The sequence below is a fragment of the Rhipicephalus sanguineus genome, chromosome 8, assembly GCF_013339695.2.
Source record: "Rhipicephalus sanguineus isolate Rsan-2018 chromosome 8, BIME_Rsan_1.4, whole genome shotgun sequence".
Classification (NCBI taxonomy): Eukaryota; Metazoa; Arthropoda; class Arachnida; order Ixodida; family Ixodidae; genus Rhipicephalus; species Rhipicephalus sanguineus.
The window spans coordinates 25,536,085-25,558,914 of NC_051183.1; the positions used below are offsets into that span (position 1 = coordinate 25,536,085).

General features: G+C 44.9%; 1 protein-coding gene across 1 annotated transcript; it reads left to right on the forward strand.

Annotated features, from left to right (window-relative positions):
* Positions 1-772: 772 nt before the first annotated feature.
* On the forward strand, positions 773-22,242 carry LOC119401571 (TNF receptor-associated factor 6). Its single transcript, XM_037668470.2, has 10 exons — positions 773-1,005; positions 8,030-8,289; positions 8,917-9,015; positions 11,471-11,629; positions 13,387-13,461; positions 15,064-15,141; positions 17,433-17,525; positions 18,801-18,884; positions 21,099-21,164; positions 21,942-22,242. The coding sequence occupies exons 2-10, from the start codon at positions 8,056-8,058 to the stop codon at positions 22,068-22,070; spliced, it is 1,017 nt and encodes a 338-aa protein (XP_037524398.1). The 5' UTR covers positions 773-1,005; positions 8,030-8,055; the 3' UTR covers positions 22,071-22,242.
* Positions 22,243-22,830: the final 588 nt, after the last annotated feature.

Here is a 22,830-nt window from a genome sequence, read left to right on the forward strand (position 1 = left end):
AATTAAGATTAAGGTTTTTCGGCAGCGTTTTACCAAAAGATCTTGAAAGAGCTTGACAGGGCCGACAAACCAGTTCGCGGAGCAGTGCGCGTAGAAAATAGACGGCTAATTGAATAAACCACCCTACGGTTATGGATGACCAACTCGCCCGAGCAGCAACCCTTGTGATGTTCCAAATTATGCGCGCTGAACATTCCATATCATGTTTCGACTGCAAGCCGCCTCCTGAATTCTCGTGACAATGCCAACAGAACTCTTGACGCTGTAATTTGGAATATCGGGTCGGCCTCATAAAAAAATTATACCCCCCCCCTCCCCATGCATAACCTGGTAAATTGGCGCTGGAGCACGGTACGAAACACTTTCAGTATTACAGTCTGACTATGGACCCCTTTCCTGAAGGGGTCCATTGCGCAGCAGCGTCGATGAGGCGCGCGCCATGTTTTTTTTTTTTTTGGTAGCAAAACCAAGTGACATCTTTTCCGTCAATGAAAGATGAGAATGCATGCCTCCGAGATTGTCTACCGGAGTGCGGTGGACAAGCTCCGAGGCCAAGGGTTTTGATTTCGGTGTTCTCCACTGGAGGCACTGTTCTGACCAGGAAAGGTGCGTTAGAGCGTGCGTCGCTCTGTTTTTAAAGTGACGGTTTGCACTTTGGAGTTGCAACCAATGGCACTATCGCACGCGCGATCCGGTTCTATGACTTTGGCTGCGTAGTCACAGAAAGTTATCAATTTCTAGAAAACAGCGACCAGCGCGCGCGCGCGCAGGAAGGAAAAAAAAAAGAAGAGCAGAGTTGTCACAGCCTTTCCGTTGCTTCGGCTGCATGGGTTACGCTATCGCTGTTTCCATGGCTACCGATTCTGATAGGCGACCGCACTCTTCGCGCTGGGAGCGCTTGCAGTTCTAGGCGGAAACAGCTACGGCCTACCGGGGAGCCTGGCGAGTTTTTTTCAGCCCGTCCCACGTCAAGATCACTTGGTTGGTCCAGAGCAACAAAACCAGGTGAGCTTCGACTTGCCGTAAGCATTACGTAAAGGCAAAATGAATTACGGTAATTGCAGAGACAGTAGACCGGAGTGGGCCGAAACGTAAGCTTTGTTTCGAGGTAGTGACAGGAGGTAGTTAGGCGTAGGACGCTCGCGTCAGAGCGAGACGTGCGGATAACTTCGCCATGGCAACGCGCGTTGCGAAATCGTGTGACGCATAGGGTATACTTGTGAAACATTGACCTTTGACATTCCAGCAAACACGGTCCTTGTACTGATACGTGTGTAGGGCTAGGTCCAGTCATTTAACGTCGCCATCTTTTTTTGTGCAGGCTTTCGTAAAGGCTCTGAGCATGCGCATTCTGCCATTATCCGAAAGGATGAAAACCGTTCGAGTTTGTGAGCGCTTGCATCGTGAAGAAAGCAGCGTGATAGGTTATTCCCTCCGTAATACAGAACAGGGGCAGGTTTTAATCCTCGCGTCGGAAGCAATCGCCGCGCATGTTATCAGTGTTCGCACTGCCTAAGCCGGAGAAAATTCCAATAGTGTGCTCGGCCTATGTTTTCGCTCCGTTGATTAAGCTATCCGGTGAGAAAAGAAAATGAACAGCGCGTCATATGTATACCTTTCAACGCGATAGCGTTGAAAAGCTCGTTTAGCACTTTTCGGTGTCCGCGTTGGTTGTGAACGAGGAATCGGCGTTGTGCGGGAGCGAAAATTCGAGATAGACGCAAATAAAATAAATGATAAAAAAACTTCGGTTCGAGTGAGAATCGAACCTAGGACTTCTGCTTGGCAAGCGAGTGTTCTATCACGGAACCACGCCAATGTTTTTTTTTTGTTTTTCTTTCATAGTATTTATTCAACACAGACATGAAACTCGGAAGGAATTCAGTACAAACAAAGAACTAACATATTCATTATGCTCGTATCGCGACACAATGACGAAAACATAGTACTAACTCGCAATCATCTATAGAGCAAGTACATCAAGTAACGGCCTTGTTTTTCAATTATACACTAGAACGGCGGTAATAAAACACCTCACCTATGCAATATACCAGTCTGGCTGACTTTCCATTTCCTCGTAGACATCTCTTAGCTGAGTGACCATTCTAACGAAGTGGGCTGTTGAGGAAATTATTGGCTCTGCGTTTTGTCTGCAACATGCACGCCCGTGCTTGAAAGTGCTTCGTGAAAAAAGGCTACAAGAATGTCATGTTGTGGGAGGATTCGCCTTAACGCATGTAATTAGCGTGGCTGAATAGTAGAATCGCGCGAAGCATAAGAAATGTGAATCGCGCAGCGAGTGGGTGGTTTAAAGCTGCCCACCTATTACCGAGGGCGCAGGGGCGCGTGACATCCTACGGACGCGTCGTGAGTGCTTCGCCAATTTGCAAAAGGAAGAATTTTGGCGTAATGGGCACTTCACAAATCTACTTGCGATAGGCATTCCAGGACAGTTTCAAACGGCCAGTATACACGCGCACAGAGGTTACTTTCCTTTGCGCCAAAGTTGAAGGCGATGCGCACGGGTCCAAATTACGCTGTCGCGTTCTACACTTATGGGCAAAGCTCAAGCGTGCTCCAGATTTTTCAACGGAGGCCCTCTGGACGCCACCATAATTCCCCCAGGGCTGTGGTAAACATGCGTGTCCCCCTAATAACGCACTGCCGAGGCAGTGATGTCAGCGTGCCTCAGTCTCTGTGCTGCAGTGCCACAGCCCAGAAAGGGGGTGCTCCCTTTCTCCGTTGAGGTCAAAACCCTTCACTGCTGCATCATGCTGCCATTGCCTACGCCTTATAATTAAGTATCACTAAGTGGGCTCTGTATTTGAAGGATGTGTTGACAGCTGTGCGGATGCAGAACCCAGCCGTTTGCAGAGATACCAAGAAGCGGATGTAAAGGACACAGGTCGTGTTATCAAGTTTGCGTAGATGTGCTTGGCGGCTAAATAGAAAAGACGCATACGCGCTAAAAAAAAAAAAATCAACAGGCCGGCTAGTACCAAATGTAGCCTTCTTTCTTTTTTTTGAGGTGTTTAAGCTTTGGTGGGGTGCTTTGTAATAGTAATTCTTTTTCCACTGCAACCATAACTTTTATATTTTTATTATTGACGCGTAGCATGTTTTGACACTTATAGGCAGAAATTTTTTGTTTTTGTGCAGATAATGCTAACGCACTTGCATTTGCCGCAGTATCACCCCTGTATTTGCTCATTTTTTGTGTTACTTTTAGAACAGTTTCTTTAAGAAAAGGTTATACGAGGTAGCTGTTGCTTTAGCGTCTATAAGAGTGGTATACAGGTTGGTTACGTGACCATTGCAAATTGCCAGTGTATAGATTCGTCTAAAGTTCAATCATCCGGCTTCGAATGGATTTTCGACATTGGTCATTTTCAACAATGCATTGTCACCAGCCATGTTTGCTAAGAATAGGGTATTCCACGGCTGACCAAAATGACGCTGGTTTGATTTCTGGCCACAGCTGCCGCGGTATGATGAAAATGAAATGCAAAGACACCCATGTGCGAGAGTTGCCAGTTCTGCTTATAATAAGCGGATTTGGGCTTCTTTTTTCGTCGAGTCACTTGTGGAATTTTACATTCGCTTGTCGCGTTTTTGGGGCATATTTGCATTTTCTAGCAAATGTGGTTATTTTAGTGATCGTCACGTTCACTAACAGCGCGCTCGTTGATGACTTTCAGTAGTTCAGTCAAGCGGATACGTAGGGGAATCAACAAGAATAAATTAATTTTTTAAATAAATGTGTTTAAGCAGAGGTTGGTGCCTATACATGGCTCCGGCTACTCCTCTTCCCTTACTTATTAATTTGCGTCACGAACTGTTAATCATGCACCGGCCAACGTGCATTCTACCGAATGGAGACAATGTTAAAAAGTAAATATGTGCTTTCGTTCATAGTTGCGCACATTATCGCTGTGCAAAACGAAGTGATTTTTTTTTTCACTTCGCCTTCGTATTTGAGTGACAGTTTTTATTAAAATTAAAAATATTTTCAAGAATGGTAAATTCGTGAAATTTCCGCTTCTTTTGGGTTTCTTGGCGAAAGTCGTGCCGCTTTTTTGGGGGCTCCTTTTGTGATGATTATTTGTTTGTTAACTCGGTAGCATCTGGCAGCTCTGCCATGTGCTTATATCTATTGTAAAGGGCATTTTGCTCAAAATCCAGGGACAACAAAGCAACAAAAATACACAAGCTCAGACTATCAACTAGAAATGTTATTCTAGTTGTTTATATATATATATATATATATATATATATATATATAATGCTAAGACACGTGTTTAAGATTGAAGGTTCGCGGTTAGATAAACAATTTGAAGTTTATGCAAGCTCACCGGCGGCTTTGCGACGCACATGTAACCGGACTTATGGCTGAGAAGAGCCTCAACAATATATCGCGTGGTCCTATCTTTGAGCCTTCACAACACTTAAGTTTCATTTCGTAAAGGATGGCACTTGCAATTTTCACAATGCACGCAGAGATTAGAAGATGACTACCCCATTCAACGAGGTTCTATGGTCCATTAATCGGTTATGCAGACAACGTCCGGTTTGATCAATATAACACTTATCACATGATAGGGGAATATGATAAACTACACCCTTTCCACACTCGACTAATCTGTCCCGGTGCTTCACGTCACTCTCACTCTATCTTTTCGTGTGACCATCAATTTCCCTAGCTGAAAACACGACACTGACACCAAAGCGACTTCCCAGCTTCTTCGAGCGGTGAGAATAGGCATGTACAGGGGCGGTCAAAATATTACGGACCACGCGAGTGCTGGGTAACAGCACCGAGGCGCCTTCTCACGGCTGCTTGCGAAGCTCTAGAGCGCGCACTGCGCACGCGCATCCTTGTTTACCTGCCGGCCTGCTCGTTCGCTCGCTTCAAGTGCACGCGCGCCGGAAAGCCAGAGAAATCGCAAGGTGCCGCTTCTGCAGTCGCCGCGGTAGCACCGAGCGATGATATCGTGACGAAAAAACCTAACTTGTGCTGGCAGTGCTCGGTGCGCGCCGCACTCTACGCTTTGTTTCTAGACACTCCGCAACGTGGCAAATACGCTCTGCGTCAGTTTATCTCAAATCGACATGTGTGATAAGATTACCCAGCAGCTTCCATTCGCGGAACTCATCCATGCTGCAATTTTTTTTTTTTTTGTGGTGCTCGGTGCAACTATCATGTGCCCGGTCATATGCGCTATGAAAGAAAAAAGCTTGGAATCGACCAGTTTGTATAACAAACCTACAAGAAAAACCCACATGGGTTAAAAAATGAACAAGAAAAATCTTGAAAGCTGACGAAAAATTTCTCCAGACCAGGACGAAGTTTTCGCCAAGTAGAAAAGTTTTCTTTTAGGGACATTGCTCGGGGCTTCCGCGGTGACTGCAGAAGCGGCACCTTGCACTTCCTGTGGCGTTCTGGTGCGAGCGCACTTGAAGCGAGCGAACGAGCAGGCCGGCAGGTAAACAAGGATGCGCGTGCGCAGTGCGCGCTCTGCGCTTCGCAAGCAGCCTTGAGAAGGCGCCTCGGTGCTGTCTTCCACGCGCTCCCGTGGTCCCTAAAATTTTGACCGCCACTGTACATACGGAATGCTAACGAGCGGCTTTTCATTAGCCGGAAGAGCGAGTTATGCTTATATCTAGATCGACGTTCAAGAACCCATGTGGTGGAAATTAATCGCAGTCTTCCATTACCCTCATAATCATAGCATTGTTTTGGCACGTAAAACACAGGCATAGACGAATAAAGTTTTTGCGGAATGACAGCTTGAGAAGAGGAGCGGCGCCATTGTTCCTTACTGAGGGGGCACTCACGACAAGTGAGTTCCTTCGGGGGACCGGGAGGCGGGGAACTTAAGCGTTGTGTTTTGACTGTCTTTGCACTTTGGGGAGTGGGGGGAATGGAGTAGGGGCAGGCGAATATTGGGGGGGGGGGAGGGCAGCTTCGAGTTGCCCTCTCCCCCTGTTCTGTTGACCGCAGCAAAAAATCTGTGCGCTGATTGGCTAAGGCTAGCGACGATGGTAGCAGCCGAAAACAAAAACTCGAAGCAGGGATAGGCGCTACTGGGAGAACAGCCGAGGGAGAGTCTAGGAAGCAGTGAGGCAAGTCAAAGGTTTTTAATAGAGGCGAAAAATGCTTCAGGCCCGTGTGCTTATATTTAGACGCACGTTAAAGAACCTCAGGTGATCAAAATTGCCGGAGCCCTCCACTACGGCCTCCCTCATATTTTGGGACGTTAAACCCACCCATTATTATATTATTATTAGCTGGTCAAAGATGAATAGCTCAGCCCCGCTCCTCGCCTGCCTAACCTATTAACGCGATAGCGTTGAAGGGCTTGTTTCGTAGAAATTCTGGTGTCGGCGGCGGTGTAGGCGTTTTTGGTTGTGAGCGAAAAATCGAGAGAGATGCAAATGAAATAAATTATAAATATCTTTGGTTCGAGTGAGAATCGAAACCAGGCTTTCTGCGGGGCAAGCAGGTGTGCTAGCACAGAGCCATACCATTGCCTGAAACAGCTTCGAATGAAAAAAAAAAAAAAACAGTATATCAATGTTTTACAGTGAGAGCAGTCTTCTTAACGAATGTAATATTGCGGGGCAGAAGCATGGAATCGCGTCAGGCGTCAAAATATGTGAATTGCGAAAGGAGTGGGTGTTTCAAAGGCCCAACCATTACAAAGCGCTCAGACATTTTATCATCTTCAGCCAAAGCACCAAGAAAGTGAGCGGCTACGTAGGTTCGCGTGTTGCCTTACGGACGCATAGTGGGCCCTTGAGGATTCGCGAAAGGCAGAATTATGGCGTAGGGGGTACTGCGCAACTGCACATGCAGTAGGCATCCTAGCATAGTGTGAAACGATCAATGTCACGCGCACAGACGTTCGTTTACTTGCGACACGGTTGAGGCATGCACCGAGAACTGAAGCCAGGCCCGATTACGCTATCGTGTTCCACTCTTGAAGGCGAAGCTCAAGTGTTCTCCATGTGTCTGCCTGCTCTGGTCGTCGAAAACGGGAGGTTACCTTTCCCGAGAACAGGCGCATTTGAGAACACACTACGGACGATAACTCAGCGTTTGTTTCTGATGTCGAATCTCTGTTGGTACTCGGAACCTTTGTTTTGTGACGCATCATTGTTTGTGTACGTTATACCAGAAGTCTTTCGCATAGCTTTCTGTAAAGACCCAGCGTCACCAACACGCTATGAGCACTGCGGTGGTACAATGGTTACGGTACTCGGCTGCTTACCCGAACTACGCGGGATCGATCCCGGTAACGGCGGTCGCATTTTGATTGAGGCAAAATGATAGGGGCCCGTGCGCTTAGATTTAGGTGCACGTTAAAGAACCTCGGGTGGTCGAAACTTCTGGAGCCTTCCACTACGCCGTGCCTCATAATCATATCGTGCTTTTGGCAAGTCACTATTATTACCAAAATGCCATCTCGAGCACTTTTTTTCACTACAATAAAACTATTTCCTCGGTCACTTCAGTTTCCATTTAACAATATTCTGCTGTACTTGGATTTTTATAAACATTACTTAAAAAAAAACCACTTCCTTCACACATTTCTTTCTCGGCTGGTTCTCGCGGTGTGTCAAGAAAGCAAGATAACGCTTACTCCAGTGCTTTAGTGTTTTGCCATTAAAAAAGCCAATATGCAAAAAAAGATGGGAAAGTATATGTGAAGAGATTCTGCGAACCCGCCTGTTCGTGATACCTCATCTGATGCCATGATCTGATGTCATGTTGGCTTGTGGCGGGCAACTGGTTGCAAATGTGGCTTGACTATTGGCTAGCTTTGGCTCTCATGACAGCTGAGGAAATTAAAGATAACATTAATGCATTCTTCATGCAGCGCTAAAAGACAGACTTTTAGCGCTGCATCAAGAATGCATTTGTAGCAACTATCCCAACTTTCTATCCTAATGCAATTATAACATTAACGCCTTTCTCATAAATTTGCTGCTCAATCGCCTCTGACATATTCCTTCCTGTTGGGCACAGGCGCTGAACAAGCAACTGAAGCAAAGATGACCATGACAAAGCTGCTGGTTAAGGATCGTAACAACACTTTCAATGGCAAGCTGGTTACTTTTGTGGCCGATGTCCCGGAAGAAGTGTTGTGCGCCTGTTGCAGCAATATATCTTCCCAGCTTATGGCCGACCCACGTGACCACTTGTACTGTCAGTCGTGCCTGGCAATGTTGGAGGACGACGGAACGATCGACTGTGTCAAAGATGGTGCGGCGCACAGGATTGAAGAGGTAAGTGCACTCCAGTCGTCCGCAGAGCAAGACCTTTCACTGCTCGTGAAAGAAGTGATTGTGACGCATTATTTCTGCGGAAGCCTACTATGTGGAATGAGGCTTGCGAAACACACTGTCATCCACCCATATGTATCACATGAACAAACAAGGAAAGAAGATGGCTTTTAAGGGCTCGTATTTTCTTTCTTAGACACAATATTAATGAGATCTAACAGATCTCATGAACAAACAAGGAAATTTATATGGATTCCTAATGACGAAAGCTTCTAGGTTGGAAGAAAATGTTGTCCTTGTCTGGAGATGCCGGACCAGAACGAAGGTTTGGTCAACCGAGCTACTAGTATGATTTTCTCTTGAATATTCATGTACTGAAGATGGGTGGATGGCTTCTTTTCCTATACCGCACCTTTCTTTCACTTGTCCACTCCGCAGTATTCGTTTTGTGTCAGAGTGCGTTGCTTAATTGAACATCACAAAGCTCACACAACATTATAAGATCTGGCTAGGCGAGTATTCTGACAATCTTTTCAAAAACTGCAAAGTCTTTGCTTTTCCTGCATTAGCTGTGCGTAGTCATTAAGCGAAAGTATAGAAACGAATCTGGTTATCACGCTGTTTAACTAGATGGAAGACAGGAGCGAGAGATTTCGTGAAGCCCTGAAGTTGATTGCCAATTGCCCCAATGAAGCCTGCAGCTACTGCGCCACACTTAGGGAGATTATGGTGAGTAGCGCCACTGGGCACCATTCATGGCAACTTCGCTTTAATCTCATCCTATCCTCAAAATATTGTGCGTAGCGTCCATGAGGCATGTTTAGCGGGACACTGACCGATCGCAAGAGCGCGTAACTTTTACATGCCTGCTTACTAAAAAAAAGTCAGTTTTGCCGCAACGGCGAAGCAATTAATGCGACAGCAATAAATTGGAATGTCACGCGAAGAACGGAAAGCAGCTCGAAATTGCCAGCGCGTCGCTCGAGCAGAAATGACGCACGAGAAGAACGCACACAGGACGAGCGCGAACTATCATGCGTCACAGCTCCACACTGGAAGCGCACTGCTCAAACATAAAGCAGGACGCACGAAACGAACGAACAGGTACACACAGGACGAGCGCGAACGAACTGTACCAGTCGTTACTTATTTCCGTTTGAACAGCGCGCCTCTTTCGCAAACGCGGCCGCTGCAGCGTCGAAGCGACCTTCGTACGCTCTGTCACTTCAGCGCAGACATCGCCGGGAGAGCACAAGACATACAACCCCCCGCTCCCCCGCCAGCCGCCCCCTTCTTTCCTCAAGATAAGCGCACGAAGGCGACCACGTTCGCAGGAACGGGGTCACGATCTTTAAAGCGCGCCACGCGCGGACATTGCGCCATCTACGGGGTAACTCAGAAAGGATACTGATGTAAGAGGTGTATATAAACAAGACGAGCGCGAACTAATTGTGACAGTTGTTACTTATTTCTGTTTGAACAGCGCGCTCCTTTCGCAAACGCGGCCGCTGCAGCGAGCGAAGCGAAGCACCCCACCGACCGCCCCTTCTTTCCTTGAGATAAGCGCACGAAAGCGACGACGCCCTGTAGAGAGAACAGCAACGGCGTTGGCAGGGGCGGGGCGACGATCTTTAAAGCGCGCGCGCACGTCGCGCCATCTATGTGGCCACTAAGAAAGCATCCTGAATTACATGGTGTATATAAATAGCTCGCCGTTAGCAGGCTGAAAGACTGTGCTGTCGTGGCCTAACGTCTAACGCGGCGGGCTGCAAAGCGAGAGGTCGCCCGTTCGATTCCGCGCGTCGGGAAGAATTTCTGAATTATTTTTCTTTGTGGCTTTTCTATATATATACACACATATACATATACGGTGAATGACGGCGGCCACCGACGGCAAAAGTTAGCCGAGACTGTCCATATAATTGCTATCGCAATAAAAGTAGCCCTATGGACTTTTTCCGTCAGGAAAGAATATTCCTTGTCGCGCAATTCCTGTTCTGCTCTAACGCCGTGAGCCTAGCATTTCCAGGTCATGTGCACGGCACGCATGCTGTCCACACATGACGTACATTGGCATGAAAGAGCGAACGTGGAGTTTTCGAAGGAAACGCAGACAAAATAGATGACGATTTTCGTTCTGTGAGGCAGAAAAGCATTCCGCAATTCGCTAACTGTTTTTAGGCTCTTTGGACCACACCGCTATCAGTCAAGGAAAAAGCCACAAGGTGGCTCTACATTGGGAAAAGCACAGCACGCATGCTCATTTAGCTTGATGGATGCCAAGAGTGTACATGCGTAAAGTTTCGCATGTGCTGCCATTTAGTGCGTAAGTCACTATCTACTGAACTGGTAGTGACTGGTAAAGATTACGTTCGAAATCTGAAGAGGCATACCGGTCGCAGGATGTAACCCGCCCTGCACCATGACCTGCAGCCCTTTGATTTACTTAAAGCAGCCCAAGAACGCACACGCGGAAAGTGTTTTAAATACCGGAGCGTAGTGTTGGAATCCCTATCTGTCGAACCAGTAGTGTGGGATCCGTGATAATTCACCAGGAATACGCGGACAGGAGGTCGCAAATGCCTCCTGCTCATGGTGTGGTGGTAGGCGGTGATATTAACGATCATGGAATCTTCCTTTTCTTTCTGTTCTGTTGTTTCTTTGTCTTCTTCTGATAGGACACATAAGATAGATATCTTAAGCGTGTCGACGTGTGACTGTCACACAGTACGTCGACATCTCTCTGACATGTCTTATTCGAAGAAAAAAAAAAACAGAACAGATAGAAAATGAAATTCATGCTCTGACATATCCCCGACCACCACCATACCACCATGAGGAGGTATCTGCAATTGCCTACCGGTGTGTTCTCCGTGGATTATCGCGGATGCTGCGCTACTAGTTCCACAGAAAATGTGGCTCATTACCCGACAGTTTCCATGCAAAATGCAGTCCGAAGTGGTGCATATTGCTAGGTGCAATGCAGAGGCACGAATGCCAGTAGGACTAGCGGCAAACCTGTGAATTTCATCTTCATTTTGCTTAGCGTGATAGCCACACTTCATTTCATAGCGAACATTCAGATTTATTTATGGGTTTTTGAGGTTGCTGAGGGTCAACTCACTGACATCGCTCGCTTGTTTGTCAATCATGTGTGACAATCTTTTTTTCCTTCTTTCCTCAGAATCACTATAAAACTTGCGTTGTTAAGATGGCAAAGTGCCCGCTATGTCAAAAAGACGTCAGCCAAAAGACATTGGGTACGCACATAAAAAGCATCTGCGAACAAAGACCTGTTGACTGCCCTTACTGTGGAATCGAGGTGGAAGACAGACATCTGAAGGCAAGCTCACAGCAGCAAGCTCCTTCCTTGCTAATACTGTGCTTCTTATTTTTCTTAAGTAATTGGGGAGTGTAGTCCTTGGCGAATAAATATGACAATTCGTCAGTCCGCTTTAACTATGAGCTCAGGTTAAGGGAGCAACATATGAGTCTTTTAGTGATAACGAACATGTCCATGCATTAAAATATACTGTAGAATACAAAGAAAACGGCAGTGCCACTAACTGAGCTGCTAGTCAAACAGAACTATCTCACATTTTGCGAGCTTTCTTTCGGACTTAGTAAAAAAAAGCTTTTATGTAGCACATACAGAGCTGGATCGGTGTTTTTCACAACGGCTTACAATTTTCTTTGAGACGTTTTCATTAAATATATTGAAGTGATTGAATAAAAAATAAGGCATAATATGTAATTAGGCAAATAGAAGAAGTAAGCGGACTTGCTAAAAGCAAGAGCAAACAAAGCCCTGGTTCGATCGAGCCACGCTGCTTATGCATATTTTGGCACAAGTTTTATGGGCCACCCGATATTTCGGTATGTTGAGGCTTTGGTAAATGGGTTTCTCGTGTCAATTTAAGGTATCGTTCAGATCATGGACATGACGGCCGTATTCAGATGAGATTGAAAGGGAAAAGAAAACGTCCATGCATGTACAGAATCGACAACATCTATGGTGAACACCTCATTGGTATTCAAGCCGGTAAAACTAGAACGTCTATTTTACTTAACGAGGAAAATGTTGATAATGCCGTGTATAATCATGCTGACAATAAACACAATATTACTTTTCCGAATTATGCATTAAACATCAGTTTCAATGAGGTCTCGAATACTTATGAGGTGTCCACCTTAGATTTGGACGACTCTGTACATGCATTCAGGAGCACGCTAGATAACCCCGGGTGTTCAGTGCTTACCTATGGTACTCCGCTACAGCGTGCTTCTTAATCATGTCCTTGCCTTGGTACCTGAATACCCCGGAAGGAACATTTCTTAACGCGCGTTCTTAAAAATGTGCTTCATGGCTGCTTTTCGTAGCCGCTGTCTACGAAGAGTTCCAAACAAGTTATTTCCACAAAAGCAACAACGTGACTAAGCTGCAGCCATACAGCTCTGGATGCACGTGGCACTTATTTACATGATGTATACTTCAAGCACTCGCTTATAGCAAAAACAAATTTGGTTAAAGGTTGGGTGCATCAAGATGTACAAGGTGTGGTGTGACGGTAATTTGCGTAATCAAAATAAGAAGTTTTTTATTAAAAGTTGTGTAAAAGTACAGGTATTTAGTGTACAGGAGGGTCCACAGTCAACGAGACTGTATGGGGACCTGCTGTACAAAGACGGTTCAACAGTAGCACAAGGTAGTATTCAAGCGAAACACAGAACATTACCAGAACAAAATGCTCGAGTGATTACATTAAGTAGCATGATTTCAACATATCACATGGCAGGAAGAAAAATTATAAGAAAAAAATATTTATGTGCTAATGCTTTGTATCGCATAGGCAGAAAATATTTGCTGTACTGGAATCGTACTATGGATGGCTCACGCTTTCGACGGTGATTCAATAAATGTTAGCCAAATTAGTGGCTCACGTTAAACACGCCTTTTTTGAATAGGTCTTGTATTAAAAAAACCAAGCGTTCAAAAGTTTCTTATATGTGATGTTTGGCGTAATCGAACTGACTCAAACGTGAGTCAGTTCGATTGCATGCTTATTTGATATAGAATGCTGTCGTTCTGAATAATTTCAGGATCACATGCAAGACTGTGATGACAGGCCGGCAACTTGTGATCATTGCAGCGCGGAGTTCGATACGTTTGCAGAGGTAAGCTGAAATAATGTCGCCACAAGTAAGCCAATCTGATCTACGCTAGTGCTCGTAACACTGTCTTTTTTAACAAGTGTCTACTGAATTTGCGGCTTTCAAATATAACTTCGAGCAAAATGGTTTGCACCTTATGTTTAATAGTAACCGATAAATTAGACAATCGGTGTTTCTTAACGTTTTAACGCACCAATTAAGTATGGACGACCAAGGAAACAGAATAACGGCAATCCATAACGACAATACAGCCAGGCACCACACTATATATCAAAGCGACTGGACCATTGCGTGAAGGTCAGGTAGTTTCTTTGTATGAGATGGTGTCTTGCGTTATTCTTTTTATGGCCAGAACTATTCTGGATTGGAACAGTTTGCCAGTGAGCGTTGTATGTATAACATGAAATGGTATTTTTTTCCACGCGTTGAAATAACTTGTGCATGTGCCTAGTTAAGTATTTAACCTACCTGCTGTAATGTCCTACGTCGCGATGCAGGTAACTAATAACAAATAAAACCATAGACCGGACGTACCAACTGGCTTTATTGTTGAAGGTTAAATAGTTAACATATTTCTCGTTCTGTCTTCGTTGCCAGGCATGCTTATCATATCTAAACTGCTTTCACTTGCTTGGGGACAGAAGAAAGTGTTCCTTTATTTGGGAGCCTATATACAAAGAAAATAATTTACACATAGACTAGGGACAGAAATCGACCAGCGTCAGTTATCGTTGCCAGTGCTAGTAACATGCCGTCAAAGTTAATTCAGAGTTCTCTACTATGGCATGTGATATATACAAAGAAGATAATACATACAAAGAATCAGGACAGAAGTCGACAAGTCACTCATCATCGCCAATGATAACATCTAGACAAGGTTAATCTAGAGTTCTCTACTATGTATATATTATAATCGCAACGCGGTTATGACATGCTAAACAGCATATTTTGGTGTAATATTTGCACACACGTGGAAGCATATAGAAACCGGTTATTCGAAGACATAGCTGAGCAATCTCTTCTACTCTTTCACTCTGTTAAACGTCGCTATCTGAGGCACGAATCTAATTTTTTCCAGCACTGAGAACATAGAATACATATATTTACTTAAACTCTGCTCACAAAATAGAAATACTGAGGTTACTTTCTATAACAAAAAGAAGCAGGAAAAGAGCAATGTGGGTCAGGGAAGAAACGAATGTTAAGGACATCTTAGTTGGAATCTATGAGAAATGGGCATGTGCAGGACATGTAGCAGGAATGAAAGGTAATAGCTTGTCGTTGAGAGTAACCGACTGGATTCAAAGAGAAGGCAAGCGCGTGAGGGAGATCCAGAAAGTTAGGTGGGCAGAAGAGATTTAAGAATTTTTCGAGGATAACGTGTCGACAGCTAGCACAGGACCGGGTTAGTTGGCGAAACATTGGATAGGCCTTTGCCCTGCAGTGAGCGAGATCCGGCTAACAATGATCTACCACTGTATCCCGTAGGGCTATGAAGGAACATGTTTGTTTAAACACAGCACTTGACAATGACAGGTGCTCTACGATCTCCAATTCATTGCGCGCGCTCTAACTAAAGTCCTATTTGCTTTGTTTTTTTTAAAGCTGCGGGACACGCACTTGCCGGCTTGCCCTTCGAAGCCTACAAAGTGCCCATATGCTCGCGTGGGATGCAACTTTGAGGTAAGGCGTTTGCTCTGAGCGCGTGATTGGCACTGGGACCGCAATGTCTTTTCTAGAAAAAAAACTTATTAGTGCAGTGTGTTTCTGAAGTAGAAAATTGATAAGAAAAAAGATGGGTATTTTATTGCGTAGTTATTTCTGCGTTCGTGTTCTATAAGGTACCGAGTCGAAGAAACTTGCGTAATGACTCGAGCTCACGTGTGTAGTTCTCTTGTTTAAAGAATCATAATTTTAGTTGTCAAAAATGTTAAAATTTTTTAAGACTTGCACATTGGTGGTTCAGTATTTGTGTAAGTATTGCAGTGCTTTTCCATTGAGCCGGAATTACTTCAATATAGGGCTATAGATCTGTAAACAGACAGCTGTGTACAAATGAAAAATCGTGGAATACTTAAGCCAGATCAAACGTTTCAAGGGACACTAAAGTGAAGAAATGAAGCAGCCTGGACTGATAAACCGCGTTTTGAAATCTCTATTCTCGTAAATTTCACTTTCATAGCTTTTATTTGAAAAGAAAATGAAGGTCGATTTCATTTTTAAATTTCGCGCCGAAGTCTTGCACGTGTAGTTCAGCGTGACGTCACAGATTTCCATTTGCTTTTTTTTCGCATTTTAGCAACATTGGTTCAACGAAGTTTTCTTAAACTTGGTACGTTTAGTATCTGGCCTCCCTCAAAGGACAATTTACTTCATTTTTACAGATTATGAACTGCGTGGGGCCTAATAGACACCACCAAAATCCATGACGTCACGACGATTTGTGCAGGAACTTCAATATGGCGTCGCTACCTGCATTTTCTTTCCGCGCGTTTGCTCGCTTAACATGCGTCTTGTCATGGCAAGAGTGGTGATTTAGATATAGCGAAAGGGTAGTTTTCGTATAAGAGAAAAAGTGTCCCTTTAAAAGAGAAGTGACAAGAATTTTCAATATTTTTGGACGGCTGCTCTAAATAAGAATAATGGTGTTGGGAGCCATAACATGAGTCTCGTGGTGCCTGAGAAAGCATTGAGTATATTTTTAATACCGCTACCTTCACGAAAAAAGAAAACACTTTCGGTCGCGATATTGAGGGGGCAGTTTCGTTGTGACGGGTAAACACAGTCTGACGCCACGGGGAGACAGCAACTCGCAACGTGCTATACACGGCCACAAGTTTTCCTGGCAGTACTGCGGAAGCTACAGAACCGCAATGCATACCTGTTACCGCGCCAAAAAAATAGTACTCAAGTTTACTGATAATTTTCTAATTTACCCTGCTGACATAAATACTGCTTTATTTATTATGAGACTTAAAACAGTTGCGGGAAGTCGTATGTAAAATACAGTTAGTGTTCACTTTGCAAGAATGCCTTCCTTTTCTTTCCATTTCTTAGAAAGCACCACCATTTCAGCATGCCTGTTTTCAAAAGTAAACATGACGTCCATGACGTAGTGGGTCAGTGTGCGGCCGCAAACGCGCTGTTTAGTTCTCCAAGAAAAATATACTTGTAATTTGAGACTAAAATGTACACTGAACAATTGAAACGCTTTTCCCATTCACATTTTTTATGTATATAATTTTCTAAACGCGTTGACGATGCGAGCGAGCAAAACCGAAATCAGCCGCAAGCTGCCGTACTACTTGCGGAGCTACACGAATGCTCGGAAGTTCTGCCTCCGTAGCATTCGCTCCACTGTCAAGATAAGTTGTCACCGAGTATAGCCGCGGCTCTGTCATCTGCTGTCAGTAGCACGTGGTGCATGCAAACTGCTACTAGTTAATTGTCGTCCAGCGACTCCGACATCGATTTCTGCGATTTAGGCTGCAAACTCAGTGAACTGTTCGTGGTGTCTGTGGCGTGGGGGGTGTCTTGACTTATCTCTTGTGTCTGTGTTTGCATGCTCTGTCTCTTTAACAGTGAACAGTCTTGACTCGTCGTGGTAATGCACACTGCGGTGGAGCAGGCTTCAGGATGCTGGGCAATGAAACATTTAAAAACAAAGTGAAATAATTTATACTGGTTTCCCGAACCCGGTGTGTGGAGAGCATTCCCAATGCATACCGAGGAAACGTAAAATGTCTCTGTTGCGATGCTTCAAAGTCGTGTCAAGTCTCCTTTAAGGCAAACGAATCGGGTCACCTCTTTATGAAAGTGAACCAGAAAGCGGAACTTTCAGCGTATTATGTTTTAGGATATACTGCCATTCGTTATAGATACATAGACATTTCACAGGCCAGTTCTCAGTGACAGCAATCGCATTTCAAGAGCACCCGCGCGCTTCTTAACCATCCGTTGTGTTGCTTTTACAGACAACAGCTAACAAGATGGAAGGACATGTTGCCACGTGTCAGCACTTGACAGCCATGATCGACAGAGTTCTGCGTCTGGAAGCGCAGCTGCAGGTATGAGCTTTATGGCCTTAGCACTATTATAAGATTGTAACTGATACGCTTGGTGATATTACTGCGTCCTTTTAGAGCACCTAAATAGTTCGCTGTTGTTCATTGTACAGAAAACTATTTTCCAGAGAGACGACTAACTGCGCATTGTGAGTGGCGATTCATGAATTATTCGAAATAATGTTTTTTTTTGAAAAAAAATATCAATGCTTTAGACGTCCTAGTTAGGACGAGAATCGACTTGTCAGCAACATAAATTTTGAGTAAGCATACCATTACTCATTAAATTAACAGGCATAATCTAACTCGCAGAAAGGAAAATGTGGGAGTTCATCTCGTTCGACGACCACACGCGGGCCGTCGCAACGCTGGCTTGACAAAGAACGCAGGTTAGATGTGAGCAAAGCGATCCGTGTGCTCTGTACAACGCTTCTCCGTAACATAAAGGCCCACCCACATGGAGCGAATTTTTCGGCGAACAAGCGGCGGCCCACCGCCCGGTGGTGAGAACGGAGCTGTTCGCCGCCGATCAAGCCGACGTCCAACCGTTCGCCAGAAGTGACGAACGCAAGCGAGGAGAGCTGTACAGCAGGGCTCGACTGCCTGCGACTTCCGGTAGCCGAAACATCGAAATCTCGACGGTGGCCGCCGCCCGTGTTTCAATGCATGCGTATAGTCAGCACGATGAAAGCACGCCGGCGTATCTTTGTGCGGGCGCTCGAAGCCGAAAGTCAGCACGGAAGTTCGCTCTATGGGGGTCGGCGTATCGACAATGCGACCTGCTGTCTTAGGCGCGGGGGAGCACAACGTGTACCAAATTGACAGCTATCCCTGCTCGCTCAGCGTTACCCACGGCCGAAGACTGGCTCCACGATATACTGCTCGTGGGCAACGGGCAACCTATGCCACGGTCGCTGTACATACAGCGGCCGTGCTTATGCTTTCAGGCAAGCGGAGAGATGGTTAGGAAAAAGAAACCTATGGATTAGGAAAAAAAGCGCCGAAACAAAAGAATAAAATACAAAAATGTCATTTACAACTGATTTGGTTAATTGCATAATAAATAAATAAAAATGGTAAGACACAAGAGAGAACGGTGTCCTCAACATGATTCAAGGTGTCCCTGCGATCTTCTTCTTCTTCATCTTCTTTTTCTTTTTACTTAGGGTGTATTGTAGAAGAGGACTGGGGTTTTGAATGGATTATGTACGAATTGTGTGGCCTTTCTGCACAAAAAATGGCGAAGGCAATTACTATGCATTATTGCCGTCCTTGCAGGAAATGAGAATTGCCTTAGAGGAAGAGAGAAATGGGAGGGAGCAGTTGAAGCAGCTGATCGCCGAAAAAGAGGACGAATACCACGTGAGTTATCGCATGCAGCGTTCACATCACATAAGCTATACAGAAGTGTTCATTCATTTTCGAAGTCGAAAACCTGAAATTGCAGACATACTTTTAAGGAAGCTGTAGTGAATTTTCTCTGGCAGATGTCGGGCCTATGTGCTTATCTGGCAGATGTCCGGCCCATGTGCTTTGTATTGTTAAAGATCACTTTGCCGAAGGCACTGGAGCGTGTTCGGGATGTTCGACGTGCTTCTGCCGACTGCAATAGAAATGGAATACGGTTTTCATTTCTCGCAACGAATAATGCCAATAAGGAACTTCTGCAAGTACTGCAAGTCCACTATTCAAGTCTTCATACGAAAATACTGTGTAGCAAATGAGCTCTGCGGAATTGCTCAAGGTTGTGAAAGGGTTACGGAAGAGGTAATTGGCAAGCATACATTCGTAGCAGGAAGCCACAAGGAAATCCGGAAAGATTTGTCAGAAATGAAAGCTTCTTAGATGAAGAAAAATGCCCCGAACAGCCCCGATGTCGGAGCTGAACCACAGGCTGTCCAGATGTGCCCACAAAGCGGCGGTCGGGCTTGGCCTGACTGTTCCAATGTGGGAGCGGCCTGCTGCGCGCTGAGTCGCGCACCTCGGGACTTTCAGTGAAGTTTTGTATCCATCCATCCATCCATCCGGGTCCGGGGATTGTCACCTCGCGGTTTCGTGCTACAAACAAGAGGTTGTCGAGTATCCATTTCAAAAATGCCGTATGATCTGCTGCGCAATATGTAGTATCTTAATTACCCCATGGTTATCATGAATCACTCGGATATACGCGAATAAACCGTATTATCTCATTTTGCTCACAGTGTCCATTACCTTGAAGTAATTTAACAGAAAATTGCAGTTGTTAGCCTTGCTTCATAAGCCTCACCTGAAGGCGTCAAAGAACACCATGCGATCAAAATTAACCCGGAGTTTCATAATCTCCTCGTATATATATATATATATATATATATATATATATATACTGTGGGTATGAGGATCGATGCTTCTGGTACGACAGATGGGTGAAAAGGACTCACGTACGAAATGTAGTTTTATTCACGTTTCGGCTGGTGGGCCAGCCTTCGTCAGAATTCTCTTCAATCGCGCACACACGCGCACGCACACACACACACACACGGTGCTCCAGCTATCCTTAGCCAGAGTTTAAAGATATGCCAACGCACTCAATGACGACACAACCAAATGCATGTTGCTGACTATTGCCTTGAGGAAGTCAGGCTATTTTTGTGATCTAATTAATTGCTTAATTAGGTCATTCTAATTAACTAGCTTTTGAAGCAACGATCCTGGGCAAAAACTTCCAATGAGAAAGTTGTAGATTAGTTTGCAAAACGTCCGATTAGAAAGTTTCTTACTTTCTATCTATTAAGTATTAGTGTTTTTCTGCTTACTACAGATGCCCGCGAAATACACAAAAAAAAAAAAACACCACGTGACATGCCCGCCTGTGCGCCAGTGCGTGCGATTATTCTAGTGCTTCCTAACGTTCCGCATGCAAACGAGCACAGCGTTTGCCTGGCTGTGCTGCGTCGATAGGGCAGCGACGGTGGTGGTGGCTGTGCGACGAACACGTTTTGCTAGCGCCAACAGAAGCGATAACCGCTGCCTGCGTCTACTTATCGCTGTCGTGAAGCGGCGAGAGGGCAGCATATCGTTTGTACGCGGAACGTTAGGGAGCACTAGAATCACGGCGCGCAGAGGCGCGCAAGCGGGCATGTCACGTGGTATTTTTTTGTATTTCGCGGGCATCTGTAGTAATTAGAAAAACACTAATACTTAATGGATGGAATGTTGGAAACTGTCTAATCGAACGTTTTGCAAACCGATCTACAACTTTCTCATTGTAATTTCTTGCCCAGCTTCGTTGCTTCCAAAGTTAGTGAATTAAGGTGGCCTAAGTAAGCAATTAATCAGAACACAAAAAATAGTGTAACGTAATCCAGGCAACAATCAGCAATATGCATTTGGTCGCGCCGTCATTGACTGTGTCGGCATATTTTTATACTGGGGCACCATATATATATATATATATATATATATATATATATATATATATATATATATATATATATAGCAAGTGAGCATTCCTTTCAGTGTGAGATGTAAGGCGCAATATGAGATGTTTTGCTGTTTTTAAAAAGACTTGGTCGTTCTGCTTTTTTTTATTTACAACAGAAAACAGATGAGTACGTTCGTAGAAATTTGCAAGAAGACATAGATGAAGTGAGAACTCAAGTTAAGGTATGTACAGTTCACCTTCCTCAGCTATGTTTTGTAGAATTACCGGATTTCATCGCAGTAGTGCCGAAGCATGATGCTTTTAAGAGATAAATAAAACATAAATATTTACAAAGATATGAAGGGCGATTAAGCTTCGCATTGAAGAGTAGAACGCGATAGCGTAATTGGGCCCAGTTCTCATCGCCTTCTTATTCGCTAGCCAGGCTACACTTTTCAGTGGACGCTTCAACCGTGCCACGTTGAAATGAACGTCTTTGCGCGCAACATATTATGTTTTAAAGTATCCTAGAATGCATACTGCAAGTGAAGTTGCGAAGGGCCCACTGCACCACAATTCACCATCCTGTGAATTAGCGAAGTACCCTCGACGCGTCGATAAGGCAATGCGCCCAGCTACGTAGCCGCACGCTTTGGTGACGCTGTTGATAATGGTCATGCTGAGCACTTTGTATTAAATGGGCCTTTAAACCATTCACTCGTTGCGTCATTCACATGGTGTGACGCGTGGCGCTATCCTACGCTTCTTCCACGCGATATTGCATGGGTTAACACGACTTTTCGCACTATATAACACTTTTATATGTTTTTTTTTTCGAAGCAGTTGTAAGCCCTGGCGTGGCTCTGTCGTTAGGAACAATGCAATCGACTGAGCACGACACAGTGATTTGATGACTTTATCGCGAGTGCGTGGCTTTCGCCTGTGACTTCGATAATATGACCTGTGACATATTGATGATTACGATAAATGACGACAATGTTTTGTTTCTTTGGCTGCAGAAAGTGGAGAGCGGATACAAGAAGATCGAGTCGGATATGAGGGAGCGGTTACAGGAACTGGAAGAAAGGCACGCCATCTACGAGGAACCAATAGGAAAGCTTCTGGCTGAAATGGCCATGATGAAATAAGATGACTATTTCGCTTAACTTTGTCATCCCCCAGTGTGACGACCGTAAAATTACTTCTTTTTGTTTGTGTACTTTTGAAATCAGTGCCCATTATGTCTTACCTTCTTTCCTAACAAGCACAGGTCAGAAGTTTTTGAGCGGAAGCGTATTCGAATAAATTTTGTTCGCTGGAGTAGTGACTAGTTGATTAGAGCGACGCAAACGGTGGTAACCTATGCTGTGCCTCCTAGCGGTTCTCACTACTGCCAGTGCACCACTACTCCCCATAGGCGTACGTAAGGTTCTTCATTAGGGGAGGGGGGCAAGCATCTCTGCAACGTCTCCCCCTTGGCCCCGTTCATCGAGTCCGAAAGAAAACGAACTCCGCAATGAATGCGAAAATGAAAATGAATCAATCACGTGCTTCTGATAAACGCCCGGCATTGGTCCCTGGCTTTCCAAGGAGTAAAGGTGGGAAGTAAACAGCTCTTTGAATGCAAGATCAAGGTTCCTTGGTTGCAATCATCGTCAAAAAATATGAGTAGCCATAATCCTGCGCATTAAATCATGACGTCAAAGGTCCAACTGAGTAGCGGAATGGTGCGAAATTGGCTCCACTTTTTAGATGATAGAGCCGCGACCTATCATTTAACCCCCGACCGTGTGCGTGCCTATACTGCCAGAGTCTGGGTCGACAGTGACGTCACACGGGACGTTTCGGTTCAGGTCACGTGACCGCGAACTGTTAGGATACAAATATACTCCCGTAGAGTTCGTAAGG